Genomic DNA, 16640 nt, shown 5'->3' with positions numbered 1-16640 from the left:
AAAATTTCAGTGAGATTGAGATTTATAAAGCTTTGATTTTGAGAAGGTAAGCAGTAGGACAGTTTATTTGGATATGTTCATACTGCAAGCAAAAGTGGCCTGAATTAAATTTTTCTGTATAAATCAAATACAGGTCAGATTTTTTTGCATTGCAACCTCAGTCATATTGGAATTCAAATGACTTTTACGTCACTCTATCAACATTCATCACAATTCCTTTGTGGCAGGAGTGAATGAAGGCAGTCAGTGGAGGGACAGGGTGGTGTCACACCTCATCAGTATTTGGGGTGACACTTCTGTATAAGCAAAACTTGAGGGGTTGTATCGTAACTGGTCTGTTTGCTGACTCTGCATCCATCATACACACCTCCGTAGCAGACATTGCTCCAAAAAGAGCCATAATTAAAATGTGGTTCTCCTTCTCCTCATCCTTGTTCTCAGCCTCATCTGCTTTTGAATTCGCTGGCTTCAACTGCACAAAATCGTATTAATGAAACCGTACATGTTGTCTTCAGTGGCCTCAATTTATAATTCCAAACAACAGTGTGCTGTGTGTGACGTCGTATTACGGGATGTTCCTTTCTTAGAGTTTGGGCAGCAGGCCAAAGAAAGACACAAAGACAGTGACAGTTGATATTTTTTAAATTTAATTTGCAATACTGTGTACTGTATGTATGTATGTATATATGTTATATCAAGGTTATAGATATATAGATATCACAGTGGTAGCACTGTTGTGGTTGTGCTTATAAAAGTGTGATTTAAAAAAAAAACACCTGCCTGTCAGTTGCCTTTCTTCACTGATACACATCAATATGTCCAAGACGACTGCAGCCTCAATGTACAGCCTAGAGCTGAAATACGTCTGCATACAACGTATAGTGGATTAAACCAAAGACCACAAGGAACATCAACTATTGGAGAGAGCTCAGGAGCAATATAAATACTTTATAAATAGTTCGACAGTGAATCTGATAAGGATTTATAGAGCCATTTCTTAAGCGCCTTCTTGGTGACATCCTCAAGCAGCAGCTTTGTGACTATTACAAGACAAGATTCTTGTATTTTTTTACAAGCTTTATTTCATATTTTGGAAAACTGGTTTTCAAATGTGCACTATTGTTGCAATAAATAACCTTTTTTCCCACTTACTGCCTGTACGGTATGTGTGCTCTCCTGTCTCAGTGAGATTAAGACATTCATTACAAGTTTTAGGCAGTTTCACACATGGTGTCAAGTCATGGAATACATGTAGTTCAGTTTCTGTGGCTCTAGGGATGGCAATGTACGGCCTCCATCAAGTCATAATGTAAATTTATCCAATTGGTTTTTGACTAAATACCTACAAAACAAATAATATTCCAATCATTCATCAACATCATATGTGCTTAACATCAACATGTCAGCATTGTCATTGTGACCATGTTAGCATTTCCCTCAAAGCCCTGTACACTCAATCCGACTCTTGTTAAAAACAAACTTTGCTACAAAGCTGTAACAATCTGTACAATCCATCATAAATAATATGTAAAAGGATTCCTGTCTCTCTATACTGAAGCTGTTATTGATTGGCTTATATTTGCCAGTTTCTTATTATTGAGTTGTGTGTGTATCACTACTGTATCAAAGGAAATCTGAAATGCAGGTAGCATTGGAGCAGTTGGCTCCATAGTCTTTAACAGAGATTTGCCAAACCATCCAGTCAGTCTTCATCCTTAAAGTATTTTTTTTCCCTGTAACACCAAAAGTACAGTTTGAAAACTTTTGGAAAACATTGGGGGAAAAAAGACCCAGTACTCCTGCACTTCTCACCAACTTCAATGAGGTGAAGAAGACGCCACACTAAACTTTCTCAGACAGGCAACACAAAGATGATATTAATGCTCAGGAGAGACCTTAGAGATAATTTTGTCTGAAGTATACTGAAGCACACAGACTTAAGGCAACAAACTTTATTAAATGACTAACGTTTCAAACCAGTGTAGAGAGAAGACCAGCTGATTGGTTTGTTAAATGTACATCTGGTTAACCACCCCTCCTTTGTTGAAGAGCAGTGTACGGCTGCTTCCCTGAGTTTTTCTATGGAACCATCTTGTGACTATCACAGTGAAGGAGACAGTCTGCAACTGTATTTAAAAATAAATAAACAGGACATAATTTTTGTATTTTTGATTAAATCCTATGACTCATTAAACATTAATTGTATAGAACTACTTGAATGTAAATGCCAAAAGATATTGATATTAATGTCAATTGTGCAAAGATTATCTATCTGTGTTTATTATTCAAATGTATAATGAATGTCATCAGTCATTAACAGCAGAGATGCATTGTGGTTCGACATTACTGTTCTATAACCGTAAGGTCATGTGTTTTCTGGCTGCACACTATAAATCAGCCAGTACTCTAAGAGCATCAGATGATTGCCTAAAACATTAAATTCTGATCTGGTCACAGGTATTGACTTTGTTGCTAATAATAACTCCTGATGCATGCGGTAATTTAGTGCCGCTCTCTGAGCAAAATAACACACACACACACACACACACACACATTTAAAGCACAGAGGGTTGAGAGAAACTCTTGCAGTGATAAGCGACCACTATCTATCCCCTTGATGAAGTTGATTAGCAGCCGTAAATTGCGATAAGAGCAGGGTCGATTTCACTTCTTAGCGATGTGTTCAGAATTACGCAGAGGATGGTTTTGAGCCGAGTCATCGAGCAGCGGACAAGATCTGACTCCGTGGCTTGAACACACTTCTTTTATGGTTACAGTTATCCATCTCATGGAGGAGCATTCCACTTTGTAATGTGATTAAATCAGATCACAGTCACCTCGGGGAATATTGCTATCTGTCAGCTTCACTGTGGGGAGTGCCAGTGATGTAGTAAATATGTCTGTTATAACTTCCTGGCTTTGCAGGATTTGCATATAGAGGTTGGTTGGAAATCAGTGATAGAATTGAGAAGCTAATGTACTGGCTGTTTCTAAAGCTGTAATATTGCAACATGGCAGAGGTACACTTGTTCTCTCCGTGGGCTTTCAGGTTCTAATACCAAGATCTGCCCCGACAGGTCAGACACAATCTGTGCCATGGTGGCACAGATTGTGTCTGATCTGTCATGTGCAATTGATTTTTATAGCATTGGCATGGCAAGCTTTCCTCTTCTTTCTTTAAAATGATTTTCCTCATCCTATTTTTATTTTCAGTGAGAAACTATAAAAAAAAATGAATGTCAGAATGTAGTTTAGAAACACAGAGTGCAGAGATGTGAAAAATCAAGGAAATATTTTTCTTTACCAAGAATATAGTGCTTTTTAACTGTCGCTTTCACACAAACAAACTCTACCCTGCAGTGTATTGTCTTTGGTTTGGTTTCTCTTGGTCTGTGTCTGATACTTCACAAGTTCAGTTATATGGTTTGTTTTATCAACCTGACTAATTTAAACATTTCTTGTAACTTCCCTTGATTGAGGCTAGAACTCAAGACTGGGTATAAGAATTAAGTCAACATCATGTCAGTCCTGGCCTGCATTATATGTGTATCATTATTATTTTTTAGCAAAATAATCTTAAAGTTCAGCCACTGGCTTTTCACTGAGCTTTCAACCACATCTCACAGACTTGTAGATTGCTCAGTTGTCACAACGTGACATGAGTATGGGACTAAAACTGCTCATTGATCAGTCCAAAAATAAGGCTGAGCTCTGAGTTTTGAAAAGTTTTGAAAACGGGAGACAAATTTTACTGATTGTTCAGCTTTCTGCTGAACAGTATTATTGAAACTGGCTTTTTGGCAGAGATAGTGTTACATAGTGATCTCTCTCACAAACAGCCTGCTTCTCTATGAGGAGAGACAGTTTCCCTTTCCCTCTCTCTTTCTTATCTGAAACGTCTACATATCTCTTCATTTTCTGTGCAGTTTTGGTCGTATAAACTTTCCAGTCCTCTGTCCTTCCCCCTGAAGAGGTCCCTCAGCCCTACAGGTTAATCTTCTTCACCATAGCTTATTGTAATGTTCAAAAGTTCTCGTTCCTCCTTCTGCAGTTAGTTCCTTTGGACGTCCAGGTTCACGCAAATATCAGTGCTTGTCGATCAGAAGCTGTTGGTGGTAGATAACATTAGCTCTGTGATCTTTATCTAAGCCTCACTGTTGCTGTCTTTAGCTACAGTTTAATACTGCAGCATTATGTTCTGCAATCAAACACCTGCATCGTAGGTGTTCAAATTAATCCACACCTTCCATCCAATTTAGAATGAAGATTTTTCGATGGCCATGATGTGAAAACTTGATTAATTTGACATGACATGGTCACAACCATCACCACAAACGTCTCCCAGAGATTCTGTTTATATACAACTCATTTGAAACAGCAGATGTGTTTTGAAGGAAGCATAATGCCGCTCGGATTATGTTCCCTATTATCATAATGAGGAAATCCTGTTAATTAACCAACCCAACCACCTCCCTCTCTGGTGTGGTAGATAAATGTTCATTCAAAAAGATGTTGCCTGCGAACATGATCCAGGCAGTAACACCATAATTGTGAAAAACAATTATGAGAAAACATTTCTAAGATAGGTAGAAAACACTATGAACTACTGCTCAGGCTTTTGAAGTCACCTGTTTGTTTTGTATGAACTGCTACAGACTTTTTAAAGAAAACATAGAGCAGATCTTTTTTCACCCACCAGTGTCATTTCTGGAAGTTTTTTTTTTCCGAAGCCAGCTTGAATCCAGCAGCGTTAGTCATCCCATTTGTCTTTTGCTACAAAGAGCTTTCTGATGATCATGTGGGCTTCTTCAACCCAGCAGCTCGGCCAGCCATTTGCTTGTTTTTCAGGAAGCCTTTGCATAAGAGTCCTTTGCTGAGATATTCCGAGCAATGTGTACAGATGAGTAAGTCGCAGTGGAAGTGCAGTCTGCTGTACACACTGACAGCAGCAGAGTGCATGGAAAGGCTGTTTTTTTGTTAATGTTGAGACTAATGGAATTGTGACTCAACAAAACATAGACTCCTATCTATTGGAAAAATGCCTTTTTTGTACTTTTTTTCTGCTCTTTGTGTTGTTAAATGGAGTCAAGCTATACCAGAGATAAGGTGTGTGACATTTTCAGGTCTTAACTCGGCCAGTTTTTGATCCGGCTTTATCTGATTCTTAATCGATTGGATGTCAGCAGTGGCCGTTGTTGTTGTTGGCCACTGCGATAAAAGTGCCAATCAGCTTATCATGGCATTTAAACAAACCTCACCATAGAATGACCTCAGAGATGGACCGGTTCCAACAAAGGGACCGACGTTACCGGATGTCCATTAACTGTAAAATTGTGCGTTTACAGTAAAAGCGCCCTCTCTCTGTCCTCATGCATTGCTCTCCTCCAGCAGACCTCATTAGCAGGAGACTGCAGGTGTTCCACTCCAGTTGAGTGACGACCGATTTCATTAGCTCCCTCAAGTGCCAATCTGCCCTCTAATACGACTGCCACAGACAGACTGACTGCTCACATGACTTGTGCGGTCCCATCGGTTCACTTCATGGCGCCCTTGAGTTAAGTAACCGGGACAAGAATGCTTTAGAGAAATTTTTGTGGTAAGTATTGAGGTGATTAAGATTCTGGCAGGGTAGTGCCAGAGTTCACCTTGGGCATTAAACAGTTGTTCTGGCTCTGCTCAGACCGGGGACACTGGGACAACTCCTGCTACAGATGATACAGATAGACGAGAGTTGAGGATGAGGTGGAAGCAGGGAGTGAAGGAGGAAACAGGAGGAGGAAACATGCCCGGCGCCGTGTTCCCCTCCTCCTGTTTCCGTCTGGTACGAAATGCAGGCAGACACAGACCCCGGAGCTGTGACTTTGAAGTTGTGTCTTTGATTAAGGAGTTAATTAAGGAAAAACGGCACACCAGCGAGTAGATAACTGAGAAAAGAAAAGGAAGGGGCAGAGAGGGAATAAAAAGGAGCAGATATGGAGTGCGAGGACTGATATTGGCAGCTCATCAGTTTCTAGAGTGCCAGAGTGTCGTTCTGATTGGCAGAAGAGCCAGCTGACACACTGGGGACGGATATGAAAGCTGTACAAGGAATAAAAACCTCAAAACCTGCCACCCACATGTGTGAATGGCACAGTTTCTGCCCTACTGCAAGCTGTGGTGGTAACGCCATAAAGCATTAATGATAATGGATGATAGTAGGACAGCAGGAAGAAGGAAGAAGAAAGAAGTAGGATGATAATTTATACTTTTGGGATGAGAAGACTGATGGTTAGTTCAGTGCATGTGGGTGTAATTTATGTTGTTCTTCTTTTTCTATCCGCCCTGATCGGTTTCCTGCCTTTGTCTGCTCTCTTACCCTCCTCCTGCTCCTCCGTCACCTCTGGGTCTTGGCGGGTTATCTCCCCCTTTCCTCCCTATCCATCACTTCTTCCTCCTACTCTTGCTGCTTTCTCCTCCTCCCTCCTCATCCGCGGTTTTCCTTACAGTTTTTATCTCCTGCCATGCTGAACATGCGCTGCCAGTCCTCCTCCTCCTCATCCACCTCTCTCTATCCTCTACATCAAACTCTTTTCTGTCTTCCTCTTCTCTTACCCCATTCTTCCTCACAACCTTCCCAATCACCTCCTTCACCCTTCGACTCTACAATCCCTCTTCCTCATCCCTCTTAATGTTTTCCTTGTGTTGTTCTCCTCATTCTTTTCAATTTTTTTACTCTTCCTTTCCACCCTTCTTCTTCTTCTCCATCACTTCCCCATCCTTCTCTAAACCATCATCCTCCCCACCTCTCCCTTTTTCTAAGAAATCCTATATCACAGCTGCTGCCATTCCTCTCCCTGACCTGCTCTTCACCTCGTCGATTTTCCTCATCATCATCTTTTTCTTCTCACTCCATCACCCAAGAAATGAAAAATAAAATCAATTATTATTAAAATACAATAAATAAATTTAATAAACATATAAAAATATAAACAATAAAACAGTAAACAATAATAAAAATAAAATTATGAATCTCTTCTCCATCTCTTGTCTTCTCCTTTCCTCACCAGCCTGGGTTTTATAAAGGCGTTGCGGGCTCTCAGGTGACCCTGTCCAGCCTGGTGAACCAGTCACGGGCAATGCTGGAGGAGCAGGCACGCCACTTGCTGACAGAGGCGGAGCGGCAGACCATGGGTTACTACGTGGAGGAGTACCGGGACGGGCACATCGGCGTGGAGCAGCTAGTCGTGGCGCTGTTCGAGCTGCTCAACACACATGCAAAGGTGAAGGCTGAGGAGGCTTGTTTGAGAAAGGAAAGAAAAAGATGAAACGTGAATCAATTTCCTTTATGCAGGACTCCTGTACAGTCTGTGTGCGATTGCTGCGAGCTTCGAAATGAAGTCTTCTAAGCTTTTCTGAGATTTATGCCCAGGCTTTTTGCCGATGCTTACAGTTCTGTTTTGTTTTTCCTTCCTCCTTGGCTCTTAAAAGTCTCTTGATTTTCTCACAGTCTGCAGTAGTTCACCTTGTAAAAAAATACAATAAATCAAAGGCATTTTATTTCCAATTTCTCAAGTATACTGCATGTATCATACACCCACAGAAAGCTTTTCCAGCTGCCTTGTACTCTATTTAGAGCTACTGTACAACTGTCTTACTGATGGGTTGTTTTTGGTGCGGTGTTTTGTACGAAAGTACAAGAGGATTAGAGTGCTGCAGGGATATAAGTATTTTTGTAGGCCAACCTGGAAGTTAGCATCGCTCCGGCTCCTTCGACAAAAAGCCAATGGGTTTTTTTCCATTGGATTTTGGATTTGCAGACAGTAAGCTCTGTGGTAAACAAAAGTTAATGATAATTACACGTTTTTTTTTTCATAAAGATGATAGAATAGTTTGCAAGACCACAAGTATAAACACAACGAGGCTGTAGAGGCAGACTAGCGAGTAGATAAGTCTCCGTGTTCGGCGTGCAGACGTTTAATGTCACCGACAGCCACTGTAGTCTCTTTTAGCCACTTGTTAGCAACCGGCTTTTTTAAGTAATGTAAAAATTTCAAAAAGCTTTAAAAACTCACAGGTTGGGTATTTACTGACATAGTTTATGTTGTAGAACAAGACGTGAAAATCTCTTAAGCTTGTGTTAACCACAGACCTTATTCCAGGCTTCTGACCAAAAACCCACTTACTTCAAAGTGAGGGAAAAATAATAATTCATTTCTGGGTTTTAGGACTCATTCCGGCAGCACTCACACACACTCTCTCACACACACGCACACACACACACACACACACACACACACACACACACACACACACACACACTGCAGAGTCGGGTTTGATCATTGTTTTAATTCAGTAGGAAATTTCAACTTATTCCTATCAGGAACTAGAAGGTTACATAACGTCATGGTGCTGTAAAGTGGTACTGGGTGCGGTATCAGAGTAGTTTTAAGATTATGAGTACATGAGCTCAGAATTGGACCCGATAAGCGAAACTGATATCAGTGCATCCCTAACTAAAACTCAGTTTAAACCAGTTTAAACCGCCAAAAAATCCAGTTTTACAGACTGAATGAGCTCCAGGTTTATGACAAAAGGTTATATATGGGTCCATCACTGTTACTTCCTCTAGCAGTCGCGATTGCAGTGAAGAAAAAACGTTATTTTTAACTGTTGTGTGCACCAAAAGGTTTGAAAGTGAGCATTAACTGGTTATGAAATATAAACACACACCATTTGTCTTCTGTGAAGAACAGTTATGGTCCAGCTGTTGGGCTGTTTCTGTGTTGTTTTTAGAGGAAGAAGAAAAAAAAGCAAAATTCATTCAATTTATGAGAAAACTCAGTAGGAGTAAGTCAGTAAGTTTTCCTTTTATTTTCCTCCAGGCAGTGCTTTCATTTTTCTCACAAATCCGGACGTTATTGAAGCTCAACCATCTCAGCAACTCTCAGTTCAATCTTGATTAGAGTTTATTTCCAGGTTTGGAGAGTTTTAAACTGTTCAGTTTAAAAATATGGTTTATTTTGGTTGATCTAACCCACCCAAGTCTGTTACATCAAACCTTTGCCTCCCCTCTTGTTTCTCCCCCTCTGTACCTTCCTCCCCTCAGTTCTCTCTGCTGTCAGAGGTGCGAGGTCTGGTCACCCCACAGGACCTGGAGCATTTTGACGGGTTGGTGCTGCGACGTGAGATTCAGGCTCTAAAGGCACGACAGGGGACAGCTGGAGCCACGGCTCTCCAACCAGACTCCCTGTCCATGGTGTCATACCCAGACACCCTGACATCGTCCTCAGCCAGCTTTATGACCAACACCACCCTCAGCTCTGCTCGGGTAGGCTGGGTTTGTTAGCTGGATGATTATCTGCCAATTCCTGATTTAATGTGTATGGATGGGTTAGATAAGATGGACAAAAATAAGTGTTTCTATTTTTTCCTTTAGGAATGATTGGGTGTGTGGAAACTTGAAATTAGAGTTGGATATTTTGGAGTGAAAATGATGCATGAGCTTTTTTTCTGGTCTGCTTCACTGTCTGTTTGGATTGTGATTGGTTCCTTCTCTGTTTGGCTGTCTGCTCACCCTTCCTTTCTGTTGGATATGTGTGTGTGTGTGTGTGTGTGTGTGAGATATATTTCCATGGATTATAACAGACTCTGCAGAAGAAAAGATGCTGCTCTGGTGTGGACTTTGTCAGGCTGAATAATGACACGTTTCAGTGCCTTCCTGTTGAGACTGAAAAGTCTTTCGGCTGATATTTTATAGGTTGTGTTTTTCTTCCACCTCAATAACCCCACCCTCACTTCCACTTCACCCCAAAAACCTCCCCCCCATCTCCTCCTCTGTAGGAAAGGCTGCTCTGGCTGATAGATATGATGGAGGTAGGACTCGCTGCTGAAAGTAATGAATGCTTTCCAACACACACACACAGGATACACACTAGACTAGGAGATGTAAAGTTCCCTGAGGGCAGATGTATACCAGACACACGTGCATACTCTGACTCACACTCTCACTTTGGTTTGTGGCTTTGCAGTTTTTTGTTTGCAGTGTTTTTCTTCTTTCTTGTTATTTCTGTCTCCATTTTGATTTGGACAAGAAGTGCAGTGCTTTCAAAGTGTCTCTGCAATCCTTATGATTAACAGTCATCTCAGTGTGACTGACTGTTCAGGAAGTCTCTGGCTGTTTTGTTTTTTTATCAGGATGACATCACTGTTACAGAGAGAAAAGATCACACAAATAACAGCTGTGTTTCATCCTGAAGAGTTTGATTTAGCACTTACTATTAAATATGTTCTCATAAAACTAGTGTGCATGCCTGGTTTGTAAATAACATCAGGTATTGCATATATTTTGCCCAGAAAATAATTCAAACAGTATCAGTATATGATAATAATGACAACGTCTACATATAAATGTACTGATTATAGCACACTTAGGCAGTCTGGTTTTCTAAGTAGTTAGCCTTAGCTGCTAACAAGTAATATTAGGGGATTGTTTATTTATCTATATCCTTCTTGTAGCCTAATTTAATCTTTCTTAATTGATTTTTGTATCTGCATTTCAAAACCACCTCCACCGACATTTTACCTTGAGAACAATTCTTAACACTTTCTGCTTTAAAACTGTATTCAAGCTACTGTGTGTGTGTGTGTGTGTGTGTGTGTGTGTCTGTGTGTGTGTCAGAAATGCTTTGGTGACAGATTATAATTATTACCACGCTGAAGTCACGATGTTATGCCTATGTATTAGACAGGCATAATGTATTACATAGTCATAACACTGTAACTTAACCTTGACTCAAGAATATCTTAACTCAAATTGAATTAAGGTTTAATTAACTTGCCTTTTGTTTTGTTGTGAAGTGAAGTTTCCTGTTTACTGCGCTGAAGGCAGAGTACCTTAACAGAGTACCTTAACTCAGTTTGAGGGTTCTGAAGTGCAGTGAAACATGGCAAAGAACCTTAGTTGATCTTAAGATATTCTGCCTTGAGTTTTCTGGGGGGCTTGGAAGTTAAGGCAAAGACAACCAACTATTTTCTCCAATAAAATAGACCAAAATAGAAGTTCAGGCTTTTTGCCTTTGCACGGCAATACTATATCCTCTTGCAGCATGAAATATTTTGGTGTGTAGGGACATAAAGTGCAGGTGAAGTTTTGTTAAAATGCAAAATTACTCCTTCAGAACGTCAGTAATTGAAAGTAATTTTCAATGAAAATAGTAACATCTACACCTAACTGTGTCCTTGTATCAGTTGAACTTTACTGATAGTAGAGAATATCTGGACTTTTTTCATGTGCATAAAAAAAGGGTGGATAGACAGATTCTATTTCATCATTGAACATACATTTTTGTCAGACAGTGCTGAAATAACATACTCGTGAAGCATTTCAGATTCTCTCTTCTTACATTTTTATTTGATCTGGATTTATTTTTAATTGGGGGACAACTGCCCCCCACCTGTTCTGTTTAGTTTATTAATGATAACTTTAGTTTGCTGGGAAACTTTTTGTTCAGTTTACACATGTGGCAACAGTTCACCATCAGATGTGTTGGTATATGGTGAATGTGTCGGCATCCAAATGTTTGGTTGTGGATGAAGACAACTGATTGCACTGATCCACACACACACACACACACACACACACACACACACACACACACACACACACACACACACACACACACACAATGTCAAAGCTGACAGCGGAGATAAGCTGTTGACTGTCTGCAGATTTTTCCAGCAAACAGTCCTCATTCAGATGGGTTTTTTCTGCCTCTCTGCTTTCTCCTCCGAGAAGCGACATTTACATGTGTGTGAGAGAGAGTGTGTGTGTGTGTGTGTGTGTGTGTGTGTGTGTGTGTGTGTGTGATAGTCTGTATTCTTTCTGTGTGTCTATTTGTGCTGTTTTGGACCCATGGGTGACTGCTACCACTGCTGTGTTAAGCAGATTAGAGAACTGGGTGGGTTTGGGAGGATAACAACACTGAATTTCTGAACCACACTCAAAGCCAGGTATATAGTCAACTGCATACCAATGCATGTGCACACGCACAAACTGTGTACACAAACACACACAACACAAACATATTAGGCAGATAGACTCATACACACAATTGAAGCTTGAATATTCACTGGCCAAACACAACGTTGCTGTTGGATGATTCTGCAAAACCTCAGATTACATTCAATGACAATGGGTTTTTATCAGATTATTTGTACCAATATCTGTGGCTGTCAATTACAGTATGGTTGGAATATGGATACGTTTAGGCAACTTAAACTATTTTCAAAAAGCCTAAACAAACAGCCGACATTAATTGTACGTCCGTAACTGACCAGATCAGATCAAATACAAGCACGTTACAGATAGAATACTTCCACTGTTGTTGCAGCTTAACGTCTGCGATTCCCTCAAGACATTTGATGCAGCTCATAGAGAATGAATCAGTCGGCAGACACATCATGTGTACATGTAGAACCAGTTGTAGCTTGCAGTCTGTAAACGGGGACATACCTACAGGATTGGTAATGTTAGTGGCATCCAAAGTGTCACAGAGCATGTCGTAGACATTGTCAGACTAGGTAAGAGAAGGGGCAAAAGTTGTGACATGTTTGTCTTTGCATCGTTGGCTGTCACAGATGCAGAATCGGTTGTTTTCCACAATAACAAACTGCACAGTGTAGATTTTCATTCATGATGCACCACATCTGTCATATGTGGGAATTACTGAGCTGATATTGTCTGGTCTGATCCCTCCAGTCAAACATGTTACAGGCCAACTCCATACTGTGTTTTCACCACACTACATAAAGATAATACTACTTCCTGCATGTAAATCATGTTCTGCAGAATTGCTCAATATGATTCCTGGGTAGACTGAGATACACACACACAAGACACAGGCACAGCGTGCTCTGAGTGCTTACAGTGCAGAGCAGCGTCTCCGCATGTAGAATGTCGATTGACTCTTGTGATAAATAAATTGTCTGTAAGTGCTCCCCGTGCGGCAACGAGGGGTAATTAAGCTGAATTGATGAGGCTTTTGTTTTGGTTTAGTGGCAGAGTTAAATGAAGGGCAACGTTTCTCTGAGCTCAGCTCCTCTGCTCTGAAATCGCTCAGAGATCTGCCGCAAATTACCTTCTCTCCACCACACCGGTGGGATTGAGCTCCCAAATCCTGCTTTGAACTGAGCTGATGGTTCTTTATCGATTTCACAGCATGTGTGTTTAGCTTGTGGAAGAAGACATGATAGCTGTGTGTGAGAGTGTGTGCGTGTGTGCATGCCTTATTTGCTTGCCAACAGATATTGACATCTTTCCTTCTTTCTAGGAGACGTGGAACATGCACCAAATCTATTTTGACATTAGTTTTGGGACAAACACACATCTGTGCTTAACATCTGTTCACAAGCTTTCTCTGTCTCACTTTAATCACTCTCTTCTTCCTCCTTCCTCTCTGTTTTCTTGTTTTTCCTGTCTTTAATCACCCTCCCCTATTTCTCTGTCCACCTTGCGTCCCTCTCACTTCCATTTCTTTCCTGCGTCTCTCAGAATGACAGCGTGGTGGAGAGTAATGAGGATGTTCCTGTGGAGAGCCTGAACACGCTGCTGACCGACATCTCTCTGGTGAGCCTGGCAGGCAGGCAGGCACAGCCTCTGCTTTGGCCTGATAAAGATGGATGCGACACAGGGAAGAAGTGAGGAGGGATGAAAAAATAAAATGGTTAAAAAAAAAGAGCAGGAGAGGAGGAGGGAAGAGGTAGAAACGGATGGAGATGCTTGAGACATGGCTGACCTGCAGGCTTTGTATTGTAGACTGAGGTGGAGTGGAACAAGTGTTGTGCATCAAATGAGAACAAGAGAGAAAAAGAGGAGTAGAGCTTTGTAAAAGTAAGTGCCGGTGCAGCCTTTCTTCATCTTTTCTTTGTTGTGTGGAAAGAAGAGAGTAGAAGCTGATCACTGTATGCCACCTGGCCTGTCCAATTCTCCTCCTGCCTTGCACCTCAGGGTTAAAAGAAATATATTGCCGTTTCCAAAGCAACAAGAGATATCAAGAGGTCTTATTATGTTTATTCTGAACAGCAGGGGACAAGTGGGAGGTGAAGGAGAAGGGCTTTTAGTCGCCCGTCGTCCAAGGCTACATGCCACTCAAATCATACCATACTTTTCTTTTGTAAACGTTCTTTTACGCTCATTTAATGTTTCTTTCCATACACTGACGAGCCACTCATGTCTCAGTGTTGTTCATTCCACTGTTCAGTTTGTGTTTGAGCGCTTTTACTTTGAAACACAGGTGACCGGTGGAATCAGACCGACGAGCAGCGACGTGTTCAACCCTTGCATTACACTTCAAGTGGCTGTTACAGCCGCTAAGACTGGTGGAGTGGTTAAACAGGTGTCTAATACAGTTGTGTGAGTGAAAAGTGGTGGGAATCAGGAGGAAAGAATACAAACAATTGGTTTAAACGGTGGTTTTGTACTTCCTCAGCATGTTACAAATTAGGCAACTCATTTTTCAGTATGATACAGGGTTCAAAGTTGGTAAAACTGACTCTAAAAATCCTTTTTTACTCCTATTTAGATGTAAAATCTGCATTTTTTAAATACCATTTCTTAAAGGGTTGTTGCATTCAAATTACCAAAAACATATTTCCTCATTTACCTCTAATAGCATTTTGTTTGTTGGGCTCACAGAATTGATAAATAAGATTCAACAAAGTCAATATTAATGTGTCTTTCCAAAAATAGGTGACCCTGTTGTTTCCTTCGGACATTTTTACAAAGTAGTTGCAATCTGTAACAGTTGACAGTGTTAATGGATGAAATAATATTTCGCCCTTTGGCATTTAATTTATGCATTTTCAGAGTCAGAGCTGATCAGATTTATTGGATTTCTCAGCTTCATAATGCCTACAGTGTGGCCACATTTTGTATGGGGATATATTGTGCCATTATACATTGTTCCACCCCTAATCAATGTTAAATATATATCCTCTCACTCCAGGACGACGTACAGTCCACCACAGCTGAATCTCCCCCCTCCTTCAAGCCTCCGCCCCCACCAGGGGTGCAGAGGCGCCCAAGTAGACGAGATCAGGTCAACAAATGCCCTTCGTCCGAATCCTCCCACTCAGGCCTCTACTTCACAGCCCCGAGCTCCCACAACCACAGCAAAGAGCCAGGACATGCCCCCGCCTCGCCCTCACTGCACCACAAACATCCCAGGGACCCGTCTCGGGACTACGCGGTCGTCAGAAAGAGAGATCCCTCGGTAACCTCCAAGAAAGAAAAAATAACAGCTGCTCAGTTGTCTATGGTCACCCAGCACAACATCGGCCCTTTCCCCAGGGTGCAGTCTCCCAGCAGAGGCCCCAAACCTGCCGCCCCATCCCCTTCACCTCCACCTCCACCTCCACTCCCTGCTCCTCGTCCACCACCTTCTCTCCCTCTTAAGCCAGTGTCCATGTCCAAAGCTTCCCCTGCCTCCTCTCCTGGCTCTAAACAACAGTTTGTTACAGTGGAGGTTCACAGGCCCAACGCAGAGCCCGACGTTAACGAGGTGCGGCCACTGCCCCAAGCTCGAGGTGAGGAACATAGAGCTCAGGAAATAAAATGTACGGACCCGACGGGTGTCACATTTGTCATTTGTGTCCTCAAATGAATAACATACACAACTAAGCACAACTAATTATTGTTTTAAAGTACTGATCAATTTCTTAAATATTTTTGAATATCAATATTAGTAGTTTAATCTATACAATGTCAGAAAAAAAAAGTATAAAATATGAATTCATTTTTTTCTAAACACCTGCTTTTTTTCCATAATTATCCTCAATCTGCAGTTTAGTTTATTGTAACACTGATAAGTCCAATGAATAATGCATACTTATTTTTTTATCACTGCATTGACTGTACACATAAAAGCTTTCTCACCTAACTTTTAAGTATTTGTAGTGATTATGAAACATTCAGATTAGATACCACAGTTTGGATTTATTTACTGATATTGGCCATATTCTGAGGCTTTCTAATTGTCATTGTCTGCAATTAAATGAGGAAATATGCTGAAGAAAATGTGTATAAATATCTCATGTATTGATTTGGGCTTAATGTGCTTAAATGAGCAATTACCCAGAACACTGTGTATGATTGCCACTTCAGGCAAAACGTCACTAATCATAATAAGCTTTTAATCTTCTATTAAATCTCAAAATCTGACCCTTTTCAGAACAAATAAAAAAATCTGTATTGTTTTTTTTTTTCTTGCATTTGTGCAGTTTACCATGACAACACCGTATTTCAATATTCCATTAAACTCAAAAGTTGAAGTAAAAGAGTAAAACCAATAAAAAATGGCTTTTATATAATAAGAGTGAGATTTCGTGTGTGGCTGTTTACTCTCAGGTGGCGCCCTGTCTCAGCTGTCAGACAGCGGCCAGACCCTCAGTGAGGACAGCGGGGTGGACATAGCTGAGTCAGGACACATCAGCAAAGACAGCAGCCCCCATTCCTCACGCACACGCCACCCCCGAGAGACCAAGGGGGGCGGGGGGGACAACCCCTCAAAACCGGTGAGGGGGTGATTCAGAACAGCTGTGAGCCAAACATGGATGGATGAGTGGATTCATTGTTAAATTCTGAGGAATCTATTCAGTTAATTTAG

At 41.1% G+C, this 16640-nt stretch overlaps 1 protein-coding gene across 3 annotated transcripts in view; it reads left to right on the top strand.

The window, feature by feature from the left end:
* Positions 1–16640, top strand: part of whrna (whirlin a) — a 132538-nt gene that overhangs the window by 97590 nt on the left and 18308 nt on the right. For 2 of the 3 annotated variants that reach the window (XM_051412021.1, XM_051412022.1), the window contains 5 exons: positions 7047–7259; positions 9086–9307; positions 13529–13603; positions 14982–15561; positions 16382–16548. In XM_051412021.1, coding sequence (XP_051267981.1) covers positions 7047–7259; positions 9086–9307; positions 13529–13603; positions 14982–15561; positions 16382–16548 — 1257 coding nt within the window. The remainder of the gene's footprint in view (positions 1–7046; positions 7260–9085; positions 9308–13528; positions 13604–14981; positions 15562–16381; positions 16549–16640) is intronic. The other variant, XM_051412023.1, reaches the window with a different exon arrangement.

This window comes from Dicentrarchus labrax, unplaced genomic scaffold (genome assembly GCF_905237075.1).
Source record: "Dicentrarchus labrax unplaced genomic scaffold, dlabrax2021, whole genome shotgun sequence".
Lineage (NCBI taxonomy): Eukaryota > Metazoa > Chordata > Actinopteri > Moronidae > Dicentrarchus > Dicentrarchus labrax.
This window is presented reverse-complemented; position numbering and strand designations above follow the sequence as displayed.